The sequence below is a fragment of the Melopsittacus undulatus genome, chromosome 10 (genome assembly GCF_012275295.1).
Source record: "Melopsittacus undulatus isolate bMelUnd1 chromosome 10, bMelUnd1.mat.Z, whole genome shotgun sequence".
Taxonomy (NCBI): domain Eukaryota; kingdom Metazoa; phylum Chordata; class Aves; order Psittaciformes; family Psittaculidae; genus Melopsittacus; species Melopsittacus undulatus.
Genome location: NC_047536.1, coordinates 18,732,581 through 18,753,201, shown reverse-complemented (window position 1 = coordinate 18,753,201; position 20,621 = coordinate 18,732,581). Strand labels below are relative to the sequence as shown.

General features: G+C 45.1%; 2 protein-coding genes across 4 annotated transcripts in view; both read right to left on the bottom strand.

The window, feature by feature from the left end:
• Positions 1-292: 292 nt before the first annotated feature.
• SAP30L (SAP30 like) lies at positions 293-11,205 on the bottom strand. 3 transcript variants are annotated; one of them, XR_004080320.2, is made up of 5 exons: positions 10,788-11,205; positions 8,947-9,069; positions 7,203-7,317; positions 5,994-6,101; positions 5,128-5,258 (listed from the first exon to the last, which is right to left on the bottom strand). XR_004080320.2 is itself a non-coding variant. In XM_005147174.3 (4 exons), the coding sequence occupies exons 1-4, from the start codon at positions 10,971-10,973 to the stop codon at positions 5,130-5,132; spliced, it is 537 nt and encodes a 178-aa protein (XP_005147231.1). In that variant the 5' UTR covers positions 10,974-11,205; the 3' UTR covers positions 293-5,129. The 3 variants fall into 3 exon arrangements, 2 of the variants coding, with proteins under 2 accessions (XP_005147231.1, XP_005147232.1); XM_005147174.3 differs by lacking the exon at positions 5,994-6,101 and having other exon boundaries at positions 293-5,258; positions 7,219-7,317; XM_005147175.3 differs by lacking the exons at positions 5,994-6,101; positions 8,947-9,069 and having other exon boundaries at positions 293-5,258; positions 7,219-7,317.
• Positions 11,206-15,567: 4,362 nt separating this feature from the next.
• The window catches only part of GALNT10 (polypeptide N-acetylgalactosaminyltransferase 10), an 89,417-nt gene continuing 84,363 nt past the window's right edge, over positions 15,568-20,621 (bottom strand). Inside the window, exon 12 of the mRNA XM_005147177.3 lies at positions 15,568-19,996. Within this exon, the coding sequence (XP_005147234.1) occupies positions 19,829-19,996 (168 nt within the window). The 3' untranslated portion in view covers positions 15,568-19,828. The remainder of the gene's footprint in view (positions 19,997-20,621) is intronic.

Below are 20,621 nucleotides of genomic sequence, written 5' to 3'. Positions count from 1 at the left end.
TGTGAGCTGTCTTACTGTGGCATTCAATGTCCCCATGATTTACATCTGCATAACTCACACAGGTTTGTCATAAAACAACCCATCACCTGAATTTTCTGCTTCAGGACTGACATCCCCTACTCAGCAGTGCTGTTCCCCTCTGTGTCTGCAATACTCCAGCCCTGGGGAGGTGGGAAATGACTGTGAATCAGAAGAGCCTGGCACAAAAGGGTCATGAAAAGCAGAACTCCTTCGGCTCTGGAGCTGAAAGTGATAAGGGCAGGAAGGCAAACAGAAGAGAATGAAGGCCTTGTTGCTAGATAGATCATTTATTAAAGTGAAATTCAGCATTGTGTCTTTGTCAGACAGTACAGAGTTAAAGTCTCATACACAGTGGAAGCAGGACATCTCCTACACCTCAGAGAAATGAGTTCTACAGTTTTTGCTATAAGTTACTAAGTTGCTTTAACAATACACAGCTATATTACACAGTTAAAAATACAAGGTGTCCAAAACATTTGGCATAAGATCAGCACAACACATGGAGGCCAGAAACAGAAGAGGGAACAGTTTTTCTCTCCTGATAAGCCTGCTGAAAGACTTCAAGCCATACTGCAAGTTACCTGCTATTCACCTCCCTTGCACTCTAGTTGTGGAGTAAACCCAGCCCTGTTTGGGCTCAGCTAAAGGGCTCCTTGGCCCTCTTAATGCACAGGGTGGCTGCATAGTCGCTTGCAAGGGAAGTTCAGGTTTAAGGCAGGAGCCTCCCCCTTTCCCCACACTTCAATTCATTCCAAACAGATGTTTTAACCAGGAAGTCCAATCCGTGAGACCAGGGATAGCTGTGAAAAGTGCAAGGAGTACCTTACATCCTAACAGTTCATTTGCACTTTGAAAGTGGAACATGAGAACTCCCTGACTTGATAAGCTAGAGATGGTTAGAGGGCAGCAGTGACAAGAGGAGTGAGGCATCAATAAACATTCCTTCACCTTTAGGACTCTTCAGTCAATATTTGGGGCAGTACAAGGACTCCTTTTGTGCAGGAGGCTGCCTTGTATTGCCCACTCTTTTAATCTGTACAGGCAAAGTGACTCTAGTGCTCTAGGGAAGTGTATGGTCTGCACATTTAAATAAACAGTCCCTCAGCAGACCATTTCTCTCCCCTCCAACTGCAGTTACTGCTGAAGCTCTCCCATTGGTATTTACATTTGGCTCAACCAAAAGATGTAAAGTGCGCAGCTCCCCCTTCTTCCCCTCTCATAAAACATCCATTACAAGAGCTAACACTGAACAAATCCTCCTCCACGCTGCTGTTGTTCAGCCTCTCTGTGGGCCAGGTCCTGTTTCATTCTGTGCCAACATGACCCCCTCCCAAATACACACTCACTGTGGGTTATTGTGGCTCTTGTTTTCAAAGCCTCTCTGAATCCAACTTGCACTTCAAACTAACTTGCAGTGCCAGACTTGCTGTGTTGTGGTCAAGTCTTGCACACCAGGGCATCTAGTGGTTTACAGCCACATTGTTAAGGAAAACCAGGACAACAGAGTACTGGGGACAAGAGGTACAAACCTGCCCACTCTGCTTTTCTCAGGCTTGAGCATCTAAAGTGCCTGGCAAAAGAAACAGTAACTTTTAATACCATTGCTTACTTCATGTTATACCACATTCTTTGCTATGCAGAAACTCAGACCCTGCATTCTAACACAGCCACCTTGGATAGATTTTCACTTTTCAGCCGTCAGACTGCCACCGACTCAAGTCTCCACGTTTCCAACTCCCTTGAGTTGAGCTCAAGCCAATAACTACCAGCAATGATTTCTTCTTCTTCCTTTAAAGTGAGCAGAGGGTCAGCATACAGGATGGAATTAACCCCAGAAGAGATGTTTCTGCATTATTTGGATCTCATACTAATGGCTTTGGATCTATTCAAGTCTAATGAAGTAAATGCAACTCTTCAATGAGAATTGAATTAGGCAATGTAATTGAGTTAGGCTCTATAATGGCTGGAGAGCTTTAAAGACGATTCCTCTGCCCCAGGGTGAATGTCACCTATGCAGGCTTGTAAGAAATAAGCTTCCACTATTAGAAATGGAAGATGACATCTGGTCATCCTCCATGCCCCCAAGGCTTGTGCTCCATGGTTCAAAGCTAGACAGAATTTAAGGCCCATCTGTGAAAAGCGAAAATGTAAAAGAAAAAACAAACTCATCATACCAGCCAAAGCAATTTGGGTCTTCCACCTTTCCAACACGTCATGTCTAAAAGTGCTGAGCAAATGTCCCACCTCATGGCTTCACAAGTGTGAGGTTCAAACACATTTACTTTGAAGTTTAAACCAAAAAGAAGTTGGAAAGTCTTTTGCTGTTTAATTGGCATGCAGCATAAGGAATCAAATACACAGCATGGTTTCATACAGAACGACGATTGCATTGTTACGTTTTCTGGTTATTAGACACTAAATGCTTTTCAAGAATCACAGGCACCCTGAACATGGATATTGCTACTGAATTGATGTGTGATTTCAGTTTATAGCATGGGAGCCATAAAGTGGCTAACCCTTCCAACAAGACATCGGCTTCTTTTTGCTCAAGGCATTCAGCTCAGTTGAGAACAAGGTAATAAGGCATTTGCAAGGGTTTATAAGGCTGTGGGGTCCAACAACCAAAGATTCTTCTGTTTCTTTGGTGTCTTGCCTCCAAGCTTTCCACCTTATAAACAACTGCTAATGGCTGGTAAACATCTCTTCACCATCACACTTCACTAAGAATTTAATTTTTCTTCCCAAAAAAAGGTATAATTGCTTTAACAGTGACCCAACAGGATCACATCAATTGACTATTTTAAGGAAAATAAAAATAAGTTTCCTGGATACCACCTCTGCACAAAAGCATTCCAGTGAATACACCTGAACAGATGGAACCTGCCACCATATTTCCTTGAAACGAATCATCTTGCTGCTGGCTGCTAAAACACCCCAACAGATTTATTTACTCTTAGGAATAAAACAAAACAAAATACAATAAAAAAGAAGGTAAATCCCAAACAAACTACATTTTTTTACAGTTTTGGTCTAGAAGTTACAAAGAGGCATAAACCTCTCACCTCACTAATTTTCCCTTAGTAATACCTTCTGACTGCACGAGTACTTTGATGGTTACCCATGCAGTCAGAGAACTCTCTTAGCTATCTGTCCTGAATGAGAGAAGCCAGATCATGGTGACTAATGTGGGAATTACTCCATCCTTTCAATAAGGAAAGGACCAGTAATTAGGAACTTCTTAAACATTTATGAAATGCTGACACAAGACATTCTCTCCTCATTCATTGAACCTCTCTCTTGTCTGATGGTCTTAAAATCCATACTGGATTGAACAAGGAAATGCTGAAACAATCACACTCCCCAAAACTTCACAAATGGGATGTGTACCATAACAGAGTATTACTGCCTATGACATAGGAATGAGACATGTCAAAGTTTGTTGAACACGTTTTTGGAGTATTAGCAAATGCTTCAGAGCTGATGTACGGCTTTCTTTAAATTATGACTTGAATTTTAAAGAGACCCTGGGAAAGCTTCAATAAGAGCTTCACCATGTGAACCCTTCATACCTTCTGAAGCAGCACTGAGCTGGGATCATGATGTATATTTAGCTCGTCAACAAAGCTTCATCCAGTTTCAGAATAGTAAAACCTGCCATTGAGAAAACGTTAGCCAAAGTTCTCTACTGTTCAGTTTGTTGCTTAAGGCTTGTTGAGAATATACTATGTGTAGTCTTGGCATCTTGTAACAGAATGGAGACATCAAAACAGCAAAAAAAGAGTGGTGCTTTAAATTATGACATCCCCTTGAAGAGATTTGAGGTCACTGGAGAACAGTCAGTCACAACCAACACTTTCAGAAGCTCCTTTTGCCAAAATAACCACTGCATTATTTGTAAGGACACCTTGGCTTTAAATAACAAAATCAGAGCAATCTCCTCCTACAGTGCCCAGTTACAGAGCACCAGCATCCTTCACTCACACAGCTCTTACGAAAGCACATGTGATGCACATAAAAGGCAAATGCTTTGATACTTGCTGCCCATTGCAAAGACAGATGAAACGCATCATGCTCCACTCAGGTCACTCTCCCAGTTATCATACTACACCCATCAGCCTAAGTTTGCTTTTACCAAAGAGACTGCTGAGCCCACTGATTGACAGCAGTTCTGTGACACCTGCTGAAGAGCATCTTCAGTATAAAATTCATGACTGATACCTGATCTGACACAGAGATTAGGGGACAGATGTTCCTGTTTCACCTACCATCACTGAGCCTTGAATACAAAGGAAATACACATAAGTGAATTAAATGAGCATTTCTACCAACAGGACCAGACTCAGCAGATAAGCTGTATTTGCCTTAATACCACATTCAGAGGAAATGCAGGAGTTTTTAAATGCTTACAGACAATTAATTAGTGAGCTCTGAAAGAAAAGAAATTAGAAAAAGAAACTGCAGAGAACTGTTTGGCATCCATGTCAAAAGGGGGTGGGAGGAAGGATGGTTAAAGAAAAATGTATCAATTTCAGACTAGTGAAGCAGAGTTCATGGGAGCAGATTTGGTGAGCTGGAGAAGCTGTAGAAGACTGGGACTTGAAGCACTGACTCAAGGCAGGACAGAGCATGTGCAGGTGGGGAGCAAGCTTCAGGCAAACTTCTGGCCCATGCACCTCAATAATGGATTTAATCTCTGTTGCTGTTCCAGTCCTCAGCCAAGTCAAACTGCAGTGGTGGCTTGTGATGCAGTCTGAATTCAGTGGGAAAATTCCATCTGTGATCTGAATTGCACTGAGATGCAGATTTCCAGAAATGGTTTAGAACACTGAGCTGACAAACTCCACAGTCCTATGGGTTTACTTGGTTTCTGCATTATCCTCATTTCTCTGTTCCAATGTGACTTTGAAATGAGGGGAAGAAGTCTTCAGAAACATGCTGAGCACATGTTTCCCAATACTCCTGATAACAATGTCTATAGCTTTTTCTGTCATCCAGACTTACTGCATTTAAAAAAAATTTACAGTATACTTCAGCAGTTTTTATATACCTAAAATGCACAATACCATCTGTTCCTTCAAGGTCTCTCTTATCCCAGGTCTTGTTCATCTTCATTCTAGTTGCTTGCTACCTTCCGATTTCTGGTCCAGCCTGCTCTTGTTGTTCTTCACCATATAGATGAAATATGCAAGCGTCTCTTTCTCATTCACAGGAATATTCCTGAAGTGACGACTGACAGTCTGGAAGGACAACATGGAAAGAGACAGAAAGTCTGACATTAAAAAGCAGAAATAATCAGAACAGGGTTTCTCTTCACTTTCCAAAAACAATTTTATGGCCACTGAGCGTAATACACTTTTAGTCAAACATGCACCAATTCAAGCTGTCAGTCCTCATTTACCTCTCTCTCTTTACAGCTGGAATGTGCCTATGAACACAGCAGAGTTTTGCTATATCAGCAGTATTTGTAGCCAACCTACAAGTGAAATTTGGAAGCCAGAACGTCCTCCTGCCAAAGCAGCGTGGCCTCTCCTAAGTGACATTTCGTGCTGAGATTATCTGGTGAGCAAGTTCTCCCTGCAGCTCAGTATTCTAAAGGAGAGTGTCAGAAATACTCACATACTTTGATGTGTGAACAAAGTTATAGCAAACTGTGAACAAAGTATAGCAAAGTTTTAGAATCCAAAGGAAAATGCATTGGATAAGTTTTTACTGAGAGGAACACCAGGGGATTTGCGAGGGGAGGGTTAGGATTTGGTTAGGGCTACCCCTCTCTGGCACTGGCATAAACCCTGAACCATTAGCTGCTTTTTCCTCAGAAAATGAATGTAGAAAATATGGAGCTGGATGAGATCTGCTTCTCATATGGAAGAAGCTCTTTTATGATACCCAACACGGCTCCAAAACTGGATTTTGATGCAGGCTGAGCAATAAGTCACTCCAAGAAGATTTATGGAAGTTTGAGTTTTCCTTACGGTGGGGTAGCAGCAGGAGTCTAAGAGCCTCAGGCAGCAGTGATTCAAGCATGGGAGCTGGACGAGGATCCAGCGTAGGGTCAAAGCTGCTCAGACTTCACAGGAAATCTGGGAAGTGTGTGACAACTTGAAGTTAGGCTCCCTTTATTTTCTGCTTGCACAGTAGTTTTATTTGTTTCACTCCTGGGCACATTCATGGTAAATTGCCTAAGTAAGTAGTCCTTCATGGCAGGAGGTAGCTGAGGGACAATGAACTAGTTAGGTAGAACATGGCAAATTTGAGCTACTACTGAGGACATACACCCACCCTGCTTCACTTAACTTACTCCTACATGCACTACATATCTGCTATATTCTGTATATTCATGCCCTAGCTGACTTTGAAAGAGAGCAAGACAGCATCTTGCTGTCTTTTTTGGTCTGCTGGCTTTTGTCTTTAAAGCAAAACAGTTTTGGGCAGTTGTGACAGCCTCAGCTTACAAAATCAACCTTGTTACCATTCAGTAACTGCTACAGATTTTTTACTTTTACAGTTTAGAGAAGACTTTTCCCATTAAATGCCTTTAGATCAAGTCAGGAAAGAGAGCAGAGCAGATGCATATCAGCACAACTAGCTTAAATAACAGAGAGATACAGAGAGTTCTTTCTTAAGTAGTACCCCATATGGTGAGAAAGCAGCAGTAGAGGCCCTTAAGGAAAGGGCCTTTTATTGACTTAATACAGAATCATAAGACACCAGGACAAGGGAGGAAATAAGGAATCTGAAGTCATGGTCAGGGATTCTGCCTTTAATAATAAGCAACTCCAACCAGTTCAAGTGCCTGTGAGGAAAGGAAAACTAACAGGGGGTGACTACTAGTGTGTAAGTCTCAGTTTCAGTCGAACAGCCATCTTCAGCTAACACCCTGGCCACTGCAAACTAGGTTGTTTCTGCACCCTAAAGGTAATAGACTGTGCCTATGAGGAAGGAGGGAAAGGAAGCAGATAACAGCAAGTTACTAAAACATGCTTTCAAGAGCCAGCTTCCATGTCTTCCATGACTGTCTCAGGTGAAAGCAAGCACACAGCTTTCTGTTGGTGTCATCTCCTGAAACCTTCTGCAGAGCACATGGTATGTACTAGCGAGAGTCACTACAAGCATTAGTGTCCGCAAAATGAGCACATGAGCAGAGGAGATAAAAAGTGGTTTAATGATAAAGATAACACTACCTCTGTCATCACTTACTTCTGCCAGTTGAGCCTTGTTGAGTCCAGGCCTAGTCTGCAACTTATAATGTCTCTTGTAACGTCGCAGGGTGTTCACCTGGAGCTGGAACAAGTCAACCTGGAAGTAATGCAGAGAAGAGGGGTGAGCACCACCTTCTGCTTGTTATCAGGCAGAAATGTTGAGGTATCTAAAAATAATTCTTCTTCCTCAACAGGACTCTTCCCTGCCAGCATTCAGCACCACATCAGCTTGCCTCACTGACAAATCTAAGTATATTTTGTATCTGTTAATGTTGAAGGACCAAAACAGCCTCAGGGAAACAGAAAATTTTGTTCTGGTTCACATGCTGTCAACAGAATTGCTGGCCAATTTCTGCTCTCAATTACACCTCTGCAACCTCCAAGCAGAGAGGAACTTTTTGTTCCCACAAGGTTGAAAAAGCTCACACATGAAATATCAATTTAGCAGGCACTGAACAAATGGCTGCTGACATAAAACAGAGTGCAGAGACAGGGAAGAAATGAAATTCAAATACTTAAATGAGAAGTGCACAGTTTAAAAGCAAAGCTGGGGGAGGTTGCAGGAAGGAAGATGAAAATCATGTGGAAAATACCATGTTTCAAAGACAAAAGGAATCTCTGCTGAAAATCAAGAAGAAAATGACATTAAAGCTGACACAGTGCAGAGCTCCCTGATCAGTTAGGTGACATGCATCCCTCCCTTTTTAACCACCAAATATCCTGCATGCTCTACAGCACTAACATTTTTAGGTCTTCACCAATCATCCTGGCAACTAACATAAAGCCTGTATATGAAAGGTTTGATGGAGAACCTTTTAGAATGGAAACACAAACAGCTACAACGAAAATCAGGTATCCTTAAAAAATACACAAACCAAAAACCTGCTATTCCTTCAATGCTTCCACACCGGAGGGGTGTGGACAGAGCTCTGCAGTCAAGGCACAGCTCTGCTGCAAGGCGATTCTTGGTGGCTTCCCCCCAAAATGAAACTGCTTTTTGTCAGTAGAGGTGGCATTTCCAGCAGAGGGCTCTGCTGAGGTGGCCAGAACTCTGAACATCACCTCTGCGTAACTTTCTGCGATGTCAGCAGGACCAGAAACATCACCAAAGCAAACAGAGCACACAGTGGCACACAAAAGAGGTTATCCTAGAGTTCTGCGACACAGACAACCTTCCACAGGCCTACTTCCTGCAAATAAAGATGTTACAGAGTATCTGAGAGTTGTTTTGATTAGTGCCAAAAGTCCCATCTATGCAAAGGTTTGGAAAAGCTAAATATCCCTGGATAACAAATACCCAAACACAGAGAGAGTGACCTACTGAATACTCCAGTGTACCTGCAAAACAATGAATAGGAAGGTAACAAGGAACCATACTGGAGCCTCAGTCACCACTGAAAACAATTTACTTTTAAGTAAGAATTAGTAGCCAATACTGTCTTAACAGCTCTGTTTGGAAGCAGTACATAAACAAAGATGTGCAGTTATCTTATTACACCTCTTTTTATAGAGAACTTTACATGAGCAAAGAACTCACACAGGAATGAAGAAAACTGGGACATTTTCATACATCAGAACAAGAGTATCCCTGAAAAATGAGAGCAACTCCACAGCAGTTTCAGTGGAGCTGCAATTTAAAATATCAGTGTTTTCTGATACATGAACACATCCAAGAGAAACTTCAACATGCTCAAAAGCAGCCTACACTGACTTGGCACCTACTAACCTCTGGGACATCCGTTTCATGCTCAGGAGAGTCACCTCCATCATCACTTGTCTTCCTCTTTCTTTTGTTTCGGACACTTTGGATGAAGTTCTTGTGAAAATCACAAATATACAGATGCCTCACCTAAGAACCAGAAGCAGTGAAAAAGCAATCAAACCAGGTACTGCAGAACAGCATTCCACAGCAGCCACTTCCACAGCAGCATTACAGGTGACTGGCATGACTGCCTGCCTCGTGATGGTAAGGAATCTCTACTCTTAAAGCCCAGGCCTGATATTGTCCTCTTGAGTTAGAGATAATTTACATTACAAACATGAAAGGCAAGGAAAATGAAGGACTGGAGAGCTCCAGCTCAATTTCTGCAGATAATGTTTATTTTTAATGGTTGCAACTGTATGTCAGGAAAAAAAAACCCAGGTAATTGTGTGGAGGAAGAGCATTTGCTTCAGAACTTACTACCAGGTAACTACCAAGAAAAACATTATTCCGGTCTACTCTTCTGAACATTCTGGTTTGAATAATACAGAAGATTATTAATGCAAGTGTTTTAAAATCTAGACTACATAGAATTTATGTAATTACCTCAATTCAAACAAGGAAACAAAAAGAAAATGTCTCTTACAGCTTATCCTGCCATGGACCCCCCTGTTTAACAAACATTATCTCACTAAACTTAGCATATAGAAAAACAAGAACCACAAATGCTCAGTATTACTTGGTACCTGTCAGGCAAAAGCCACAGACACCTGACATTTGAAAGCACTTTATGCAGTCAGCTTCACACATTCCCTTCATTTTGAGTTACTAGTCTGATTTCCTCTTTATTTCTAAAGCCTACATCTGTCAACAACAAATCATTCCTAGAGTGAAAGAAATTACTATTCCACTAGACAAATCTGCTGAGGTCTACAACCAGGACAAATAATCTGGGGTTTAATAAGACTTGATTTCAAATTGAGTCACTCTCTTCCCATGATGTGATGCATTCAGACCCAGCCAAGCAGGGAAGCTGCCAAACAGTCCGACACAAAACTTCACCTTTTTGTTTCTTATTCTAATGGTTTTAATCTTCAAAGATCAGGTAAGAAAAGCAGAACTCCGTTAACTGAGCTGCTTCTGAGAAATTCCTTCTGTACTCTTTGACAGGCTGCTCTGATCTACCTATTTCTCTACTTGGCAAGCGACCTGTTTCTATCTTGAGCTGACAGCTGTCACTTAATGTCACAAAGGGGTCAGCAGCAAACCGAGCTGCTCAGTGCCGACCAGCCAACAAGCATGCAGGTGCCCTGGTGAAGAGGCAGCACACCTCACCTTCCCATTAGGTGCGGTAATAGCCTGCCTTAGGGGAACAGGAATTCCTAGCAACTGAAAGAATACCGCCAGTGAGCCCTAACTCCACCAGCAAGCCATCCCGCTGATTCCGCCTAGCTGCAGCAGTGCCTTTCAATACGAAACCGAAATCAAACCCGAGCTATTACCTCCGAAGCAAAGGTCCCTTCGCTCCCCCGATCGTTATGTGCTCCCCACCGCATGAAAGCTTCTCCCCAAACCCCGTTTTTAGCGCTGCTTCATTAACCCTCGGGAGACAACCAAGGAGAACAGCCGTGACTTTACCCCGCAAGCTCTTCCGGGCCCCAGCGTGCTAACGCTGCCCATAGCAGAACGCGGTACAGACGAACCGCTCTCACCCCGCGAAGCACCGCACCCGTGTCCACACCGCTCCTGGGGTTCAGTGACCCCCCTCGGGGCTCAGCTCGCCCGGCGGGGCAGCAACTTCCCGCAGTGCGGGGCCGGGCCATGGAGGGGGTGTCCTTGGGGTCTCATCGGCTTCCACAACTCACACTCTTGTCGATGTCCAGCTTCAGCTTCTTCTGCGAGATGCTCTTCTGGATCCTCTTGCTGAAGGACGCGTTGCCGGCGGGGCGCACGCAGCGGTCCCCGTCGTCGATGAGGCAGCAGCTCTGGCCGTACAAGGGGGCTGCGGGAGGCCCATCCCGGCTGTCCTCCTCCGTGCTGAAACCATTCATCGCCCACCTGCCCGCCCCTCACCCCGCCGGGGAGCCGACAACCGGGGAAACACTCGCTGCCACCGTCACCCCGCACCCTCCGGGGGGGGACCCCGGCACCCTCGCAGGGGGCCCCCTCAAGGGGGACCCCCTTGAGCGCCAGCAGGGGAGCGCAGGCCGCGCCGGGCCGGGCCCCCCAAGCGCCGCGGCCCGCGGGGACCCCGCACGCACAGCTCGCACTCACTCACACACACAAAACCGCCTCCCCGGCAGCGGAAGTCCCGCCCCCCGCGCCTGCAGGCGCGGCGCTGGTTGGGCGGTGCTGATAGAGGGGCGGGGCGAACACCGCCGCTTCGCGCTCCCATTGGCGAGAAGCAACGCCAGTCTCGCCGCCACAGCGCGGCGCCGGCCCACCTCCCTTGTAGCACGGCAGCCGGAAGGTCGGAGGGAGAGTGGGGGGCGAGCGGCGGTGCCGGGCACCACGGAGATAGCACCGATCCCGGTTCACCTCAGTGCGACCCCGGCTCCGCAGGGACCCCAAGGACAGCGCCGGCCTCCTCCCGCCGCACAGCCCGACCGGACTAGACCCTCGGACCGGCGGCCTCCATAAGCGCCGGCTCTCGACTGCAGTCACCACATAAACCTGCCCGGTGGCACGTAGGTAGGAAAGCCCCTGGCTGACAGACCAAACCTGTGCTGCCCGTGTATAAGGCAAGGAAAGGGAAAAGTTGGAGCTGGTTCCAGAGGTGAAGTTCTTTTCTGTCACCTGCAGAGAAATAAAACAACCCAAGCCAACCCAACCCTATAAAAGGGACAAGAAGTGAGGGGGAGATAGATTCTTACTGATCTGTGGGGTAAGATGTTGGTTCTGAAAGCACTGTGACCTCTGTAATGCAGACAGCAGATGCTGCTGTCAGAGCTGCGTGAACAGCTGTAAATGGAAAAGGATTTTATGGAATTTATGTACAAACAGAAAAAGGTTCTATAGACTAAAATCACTGCAAAGCGTGGAAGCCTGGATGCAGAACAGTGTGTTCTGCATGGGATGGTTCATCCCATGCACACACACGAAATAGCTTTGGAAGAGACTCTGCCAGCCCTCGGCCACTGGATGATCCTGCTCCACATAGCAGACATCTCATAACGTGCTCTGCTGAAACAGACTGGAACACCAAAATCCGTGTCGAGGCAGTCCTTGCAATACCAGACACAACAAACCTGGAGGGCAGGGACAGTTCTGCCTCATGCATCACAGTTACTGCTGGTGCCCTCAGGCAATTGCTTGCTTTGTTACCCTGAGACATGCAGAGAAGGACAGTGCACTCTCCTGGGGACAGCAGTGCCAGGAGCCTGCCGCTCTTACCCACAGACCAAGAAGGAGTTAGCAACCAGCAAAGAGACTGGAAAAAGCAAGATTCCGATGCTTGTACCAGCCTCTGGCCATGTTACCTGGGATGCGCATGCGTCAACATCCTCCTGGCAATACTCACACAGATAGTCCCTTGGTTTTGGGAAGAGGCTGACAGTGATCTTGGAGATCCCACTCACAAGCTTCCTAGGCTTAGCTTTGGATTGGGTAGAAAAAAAGGTGTGATGAACTGACCACAGCCCATATTCCCCATCTCCCTGCACCACTGGGGGAAGGTGGTGGAGAAAAAACAGGAGCAAAGTTAAACCTAGGAAGAAGGGAGGGGTAAGGGGAAGGTATTTTAAGATTTGGGTTGATTTCTTGTTTTCCCACTGATTTGATAATAAATTAAGCTGATTTTCCCAGGTCAAGTCTGTGATGGAAGCTGGTGAGTGAACTCTCCCTGTTTATATCTTGACCCATGAGCCTTTTGTTATATTTTCTCTGCCCTGTCCAGATGATGAGATAGAGCAGCTTTGGTGGGCACCTGGTGTCCAGCCAGGGTTAACCCACCACAGTCTTATCTCAAATTGACCAGGACGCTGAGGACATCTTACAGCAGTCTCCTGCCATTCGGGAAGCTGAAAGCACAGACTGCAGGGACAAATGATAACAGCAGCCAGTAGATAAAAGGAACATGCTCAAAACACGCAGGACTTGCTCCTGTCCCCATGAGGAGATTCTGCAGGTGCTCCCTGGACTATTCATCGGGAAGCTGGCTGGAGACACTGGCACTATCACTGTTCCATCTTGGGCTGCAACCTCTGAGCCTATGCAAACAAGAGGACTTTAAGTTGCTCTGCAGTGCCCACTCAAAGGCAATTCCCTGTTTTGTCAGTGTTTGCTAATTCAGTGCTGAGAACCCCCAGCTCTGGTAAACACAATGACACCTTGTTCAGTCTTTCAAAAAGAAAAAGAAAGGTGCATGGAGGTGTTTGTGTAATTGCACTTTATTTCAGCACATTTATCCTCATGGGAACCTCAAGATTTCACAGTCTGCTAGTCCAGAACTAGCTTGCTGTGAAATAAATGGCCTCATAGAGGCAATCTTTATTAGGTATCTATCACTAACCCAATCCAATAATTTCTGATGGGAGCTGCAATGAAGTGAGAAACAGTGTTTCATAAACCCATCATTGCCCAGGCAGCTTTAGTGCCCTGAAAGCAGTAATGTCCTGCTCAGCCAAGGCCGCCCCCTAAGCAAATGAGGGGAACCTGCACAGGCCTTTAAACCTTAGCTGGAGCACCACTACCCTCTAAAGACAGGCTTGCAGTATAGCTGTCACCTGGAACTTAATGGTTTAATGGAGCTATTTGGGTTCCTGGGACAGAAATGCCACCTCCCAGAAGGTCTTTGCTGCCAAAGATGTCCTGGGAAGAAGCCTTTTGTATTGTTTTTATATCTCCAGTCTGGAATGAGACCATTTCCAGTGTCTGTCCTTTGAGGATCAATGCAAACACTGCCCCAGTGCCATCCCCCAACCTCACACACTCTGCAATGTCTTTCTAGGGTGGCACGTACTGAACTTGCTAAAATACACTGTTCCAGCTTTTGGCACATCCTCCCCTTGGGAAATGGTGCTGTGGCCAAGAATCACAGCAGTTTCTTCCCTTGGGATCACACTTCTATCATAGAATCAACCAGGTTGGAAAAGACCTTTAAGATCATAAAGTCCAGCCTTGCAGCTGACTGCTGCTCCCCCCAGAAAGAGCTTTTCCTTCCCTTCCTTCCCCTTCGCAACTGCTGACTTTCCCACATGCACATTTTGCCATGTGCTATTGTTTTTCTCTTATTCCACAGTTTTTCACCCCATGGAGTTAAGTGGGGAGCACCAGGAAGGCCACAGCAGAAATGGTGACAGCAGAAAGTGCTGAGGGTCCAAATGGGAGCACAGGTGGGGCCATGAGCAGCCCATAAACTTACCTGAACAACAGCTCTCTCTGCATGGAAGATCGGAACACAGAAGGCAGTGAGTGGCAGAGTGCCTGCAAACCGAGGGGTAGGATGGATCTTCAACAGTTGCTCTGAGGCAGATACCATGAGAAAGGACAACAACTTCACCCCTAGACCACAGGAACGGGTAGTTCAGACAAGACACATGTATAAGCGGAGGTCATTTTAACATCTTATGCTCCTGGCCATGTATCTCAGCAGTAAACACACAAACTGCCTTTGAGAAAAGCTTCCTGTGCTGCTTTGCATACATGGCTGATGGCAGGCTTGGGGAGGGAATGTCCCTGGCAAGGTGAGGCTCTGGAGAGGACAGCAGGGCCATTGCTCTGAGGACAGGGAAGGGTCACCAGCCAGGCATGGCAGTGCTCGGCTGGAGGACAAGGCTGCCGGAATCCCTTGCCTGGAGTACCCACCCACAGGGAGCAGCTGCCAACTACACTCAAAGCTGCTCCCCATGGAAAACCAGCTGTAGCTTGGACCACAAGACACCGTAGCAGATGATGCTCCAGCACTGCGTCATCTGCGACTGCTTCCACCTCAGTGATTTTTACTTACTTAGTTGCTAATTAACACAAACTGATAATCAATAGTTTAATTGCTGAGAAAAAAAGACCATGTATACTGAAGTAAACACCTTTCCTCCTTCTTTTGGCTAAGTTTACTCTGCTCCTCTGTGCCCTACCAACAAGGACTGCCCATGGCCACCGTCTCTCAGAGGTGTCCTACCTCAACACAAGTCACCCACCCTTTGGGACTGCGCCCTTGGGCATGGAACACTTCCTTGCACAAACCTATCTCCCCCCAAATCTCCTCCAGCCTGATCCATATCTTATATTTCTCCTCATGTGTCTCCTCCTCTCATGGCTGTGGTTCTTTAAACCTGTCTTAGTTGAAGTTCTGCAGGGTCCTGCAATGGGCTGGAGCTTTGGGGCATGATGCGTTGATCCCAGTGGCCCTGGAAGCACCTGTGAGGGACAGACACAGAGGTGCCCACAGGCACCTCTGCAGCCCCAGCTGCCTGTGTCTGCCTTGGGCATGACCACAGTAAACCCTGCAGTTATACCTGATGCAAAGGGCAGCCAGGAAGGACACTTCCCAGGGCAATAAAGGAGAGCAGTCCCTTATGTGGCAGGAAGCCTGTGCTGGGGAAACACCAGACCAGGGTAACTGAGCTTACTGTCCTAAGAAGCAAAGAGAAGGGAAATCAATCACTGGAGCAAACCAAGCAGAGACAGTAATTTTGGCACACACAGTTTTCAGAAAACACATTAAAAATTTATTTTAAATATATTATAAAAGGAAGTCCATTCAGCTTTAAAAACACTAGGCATTCTATTCATGATTCCCAGTTTATGAAAGCTACTACATTAAAGTGCTACAAATCCTTTACCAACCCCAGATATTAGGCTGTTTGTCCTAATATGCACAAAATAAATATACACTGATTCAAGAGGCACCATCCAGTTTTACAGATAAAACGCATGCAGTACAAAGAATAGACAAAATCACCGAGATCCTGGAGAATGCATTTTGAAACCAATTCCTTTCTCCACCTTAGAGGCTATAGCTATTTGTTACTGTTATCAAATGTTTTAGTCTATTAGTTCTATCAGTTTTATCTTGCTTTGTTGTTGAAGTTCACATTTGCTTGCTCACTAATCAGGATTAGGACTTCAGAGTTGGACTAGTAGATTTAAGACCACATAGATCCAGTGGCTTTATAATGCCGCTTTGGGACTTTTTTTATAACAGCCTTTGGGACTGTTTGTGATTTCTGATTTGGATACTCAGAAAGTAAAATGCAGGATCTTGCATGCTGGTGAAATGCATGAGTCTTCACCGTGAGGTGGAACATCCATCAGCTAACCGGGACACTCCCTGGTCTAGCTTTGGTTGTTACAGGGTACCAAGAAGAAGCTGTCATCCTTTCCAAGCCTTCCTACTAGGAGTGACATCCCCCTTCCCCGAGTCATTACTGGTATTGATTTAACAAAGGAAACCCCAGAGCTTCAGAATTACTGTCGTTCACACAGATTTTGCACTTACAAGTTGGACATACTAGAAAACACACACAAACACAGCACAAGTCAAGCTTTCTCTGACATCCTTACCTCCCAACCCTTTTCCCTCTCCTCTCTTGTCCAGCAAGGCACTACGAAAAGGTTCAAGTTTAAGCATTTGCTGTACATTTACATTTTAAAAGGCACATCTTTATTTTAATGATGCTGAATTCCCCTTTCAGTAAGGCTCACACGTTCTTCTGTTACGATGTAGAAAAGAAAGTTAATTTCCCAGGCATGAAAAAAGCTACCTTGCACATACCAGAGCCCCAAACCTATTACTCTGTCTGTAGGCCTGAGAGATTAGCACCAGTATAAATCAACAACAGCTTCAAGAACAAACTGAAGTATTATTATGCAACATAACATACATCCGGGGATCCCCCTGTTGTCTGGGATCCTGATACTTAAAAGCAGCAGAATTTATGCAGCCATGGAGAGAGGGGTGTTTGAATGCTTTTGGGGGGAAAGATACAAAACCACTTATTTTGCATATTCAATTTCCAGTCCTGACTTGCATGCAGATGGGAAGATTCACTTGTGTGTTCATGCTTTAGCAATCTGGCTTACAAATAACCAAAAGTAATTGGAATAATTAACCAGTAAAGGCTCAATTAAAGATGTAGATGATGAAATACAGTCTCTATTTCTCAATCAGTGAATGGCTGGTTATATTAAGTCTTCTTATTAGTCAGCAAAGCCTCTAGGGTACTGAAAAGTATAATTAATGTAAATAAATTAATAGCTCAAAGCCCAGTGAGCCAGTCAGAATTGGTGAGGCACTGATCACACTCAGATCCCAAACCATCAAGGAGCAGATCAGATGAACCGTATTGAAAAGGACCCAAGAGGACCACTCTCACTGAAGCTCCTGTTTCCATGTACTGGTGGCTGGTTTTGACAACAGGAATTGCCTCAACAGTTATCTAATCTTTCAGTGCAAACTGCTACAAGCTTTCCTTTCCCTCCAAATGAAGATCACTAAGTGGTAAAAGACCTGTTCCTTACTGCAGCTCCCTCTGAAGCAAGTGCTCAGCAAGCCAAGCAGTGAGGACTCCCTTCACCAGGTGAGCCCAAGTACAAAGCAAGCCATGCATTTCCCAAACAGAAGCTAATCCTCTCATTAGGAAACTAAGACTCACACAGTTGCAAGCTGCAAGCAGAATGACAGACAGTCCATTCCTATAATCTGCTGATTGTGTCACACTTTTAAACTAGCACTGTTCATGGACAGCTTCTTGTTCCACAGGTATAAAAACATCTAGTCAGACCATCTATTGATCCATAGTCAGCACTACTAGACTAATGAGAGCATTAATAACTTAAGGAAAGCAACAGACACAAAGCACTGGGAACTGGTTCTGTCTCCCACAGAAATGATAAAGGATCCTAATGACAGATGTATGGTAGTTACTGAGAACACAAGATGTCAACTCTGATGCTGGCCTCACTTCCATAGCAGTACTGCTGTACAACTGTCACAGGGGAAGCCTAGAGTCTTTTTTCACTCCCAAAATGTTAGATACCAATGCATTTGGCAAGCCGGTCCCCCACTGTAATGCAGTACCCATGTTCCCCTTGCTTCGTGAATGCATGTACCAGGTAAGTCAGCGTGTGGCCTCAGCTGTGAGGATGAGAGAGGTGGGAATGAATTTGAGCCTCTCAGTCAACACATCAGCCTTAAGAGGCAGATAGCTGTGTCCTAGTTTGCTCCCAGTTGACAGACACGGCATTACATGGCCTCAAGGACATCTGAAACATGGGCAATGGTCCTACAATTGGCACCATCAGAAAGTGCTCCCTTCTGGAGCTCTGCAGAAAGGGCCAGCCTGCTTGTTTCTTCACAGTAGGCAGAAATCTCTTTGCCTTCACATGACACCCTACCTGGGATGAGATTATTCTGGTTCAGTGTCTGGCACATCCTGCAGCCAAACCAGAAGGGTAACACCTTGCACAGCTAACTGGAGGTTAGGGTACCAGTGAAATGGGCCCATCAATCTCACATCTCTGCTTAAGCAAACAGATTTCCAGTCACAGGAAACTGTACAGTGCTGTGGATGCTGGGAAAAGAGGAGGGATAAATAGCACAAGCCTAGAATGCTAGTGACCACAGGACTCACCACCGCAACAAGCTGCACACTGATGAACAAATGGATAAAGACCAACAGCTAATTTCAGCCCTGACTTAATTATCCTGAACTAATCTGCTCACACCAACTGTGAATTAAGTTAGCTTTCAATCTTCTAAAGGAAAAATGGAAGTGGCCTTTATGTAATCGATTAAACTCTGAAAAATTCCAGAGGTGTCCATGCTAGAAAGATTCTGAATAAAAGGCAAATTTGGAACCTGATATTCAAAGGCTCTTAGCAAAAAACCTTCACCTTTAAGAACTGTGCTTATTTCATATCCCTCTGCTCATCTTTCACCTTGAAGATCCAACAGTGACTGACAAACTGACTGCAGAGTGAATGGACCAGAAACACAGATTCCTCATCACTAATAACTACAGTGCTGTTCCCAACACCTGGCTGCACTTCCACTGAGCTAGTTCCTTTATCAGGGCTGTGATTTGGAAAGAGATAATACTCAACTGATTGAAATATACTTTGGTTTAGGGCAAGAAAAAAAAATCATTTAATATTTTGATGGCCTTTTTTTTGATGGGAGGATTAAATCTTCAAGATTTTACTTATGCAGGCTTTGGAAGATAAAGCACCTCTGTGGGAACGCTTCAGCAGGTGGTACAGAATCATAGAACCAACCAGGTTGAAAAAGACCTTTAAGATCATCAAGTACAACCATTAACCCAGGACTACCAAGGCCACCACTAAACCATGTCACTAAGGACAAACTGATCTCCCCTCAAGATCTTCCCTTGTGGCTGCCCCCCATGATCTCCACTCACAGCCACCACTCATTTACCCCTCATAGTGGCCCATGGTCACCCCTTACATCCCATGGCTGTCCCTGCTCTCCCCTCATGGCCACCCCTCACATCCCATGGTTGCCCTTGCTCTCCCCCCGTGATCCCTCCTTATGGCTACCCCTTTCTTCCCTTCACAATCTTCCCTCATGGCCGCCATCTTAGCAGTTACAGAAAGTCCTGGATAACAAAATCCTTTAACACCAGACCCAGGCAGGAAATAAAGCAAACAAAAAAGCAGCTTGAATTGCATTCAGACTCCTCCAAAATCAGTTTCAGTTCAGTCTCAGCACAGAAGTGGCTCTCGCAAAGCCTTTAACATTCCACCATCCCCAGAAGAGAAGGATGCAGCATCTTCACAATAAAGCCTGGCCTGCTAGTTAACCTTCTCCTGAGAGTCTCCCTTTTACTTTCATTCACTGTTTAAAAAAAAGTACTCTTAAAAATGTTTTTGTAACCCTCCCCAGTAAAAACTAGAATTGTAAAATATATATATATATATATATATATGGATGTATTTCCTCAGTCTCTTAAAGATCAAGATTTCTGTTAAATTTTTCCAAGATGGTTGAGTTTGTATGTTCAAATATCCACTGCTGCGTTGGAGATGAGGGATTGCAGCTATTCATAAAGATCTTTCGGTCACTCTCACTGCAGTCCATACAGCTGCTGCTTACTGGATGGTAGAGGGTCTTGTCCTGGAGAAGAGAAACGTGATGTGAGGTTGCTGAGCAGAAAAGCAAAGCTGATTTAAAATCAACACAAGAAAACCAGGTATTTTGTCACTTAGATGTACCTGAACAAGTTGTTCCACACTGTCAAGATGCATTCCCACCCCTCGCAACAGCATCCAGCCCATCTCACACCTCCACTGGGATGGTCAAAAGCTCTGTCTGAAACTAGGTTCTCCAGCCTACAGTGCAGTGGCTGCTGCAGTTGCTCCTGACACTATGCACATAGATTACTAGGACAGAGCATTTAATCAAGAACTTCCTTACCTGTTGCCCACAAAAGTGCTTCTTAATAGGAGGATGAATAAATCCTTACTTTTGACATAACCTTCTAGTGCTCAGAACAATCCAATAAACACAGCACACCTCTTGGCAAACAGGTTTTGCAAGGGTATTGCATCACCTCATTGCCAGCTGTAGGCAGGACTGCAAGGAGAGTGTCCTTCTGCTTAGTAAGCCCTGGAGAAGCAGTCCTCACCATTTCTAACCAGTGGAACAGGGGAACCACCTTTTTCTAAGCAAGGATAAGTAAGGGCGCAATGACAACAGATTGTCTCTTACTGCAGCTGCATGAAGAGAAGGAATAGAACAG

Coding starts and splice junctions, on each gene's coding strand:
- SAP30L (XM_005147174.3), bottom strand. CDS start 10,973: ATGAATGGTTTCAGCACGGAGGAGGACAGCCGGGATGGGCCTCCCGCA. Junction 9,070..10,787: donor AGCTGGACATCGACAAGAGT/GTGAGTTGTGGA, acceptor TCTGGTTCTTAG/GTGAGGCATCTGTATATTTG. Junction 7,318..8,946: donor ATGAAACGGATGTCCCAGAG/GTTAGTAGGTGC, acceptor CATTACTTCCAG/GTTGACTTGTTCCAGCTCCA.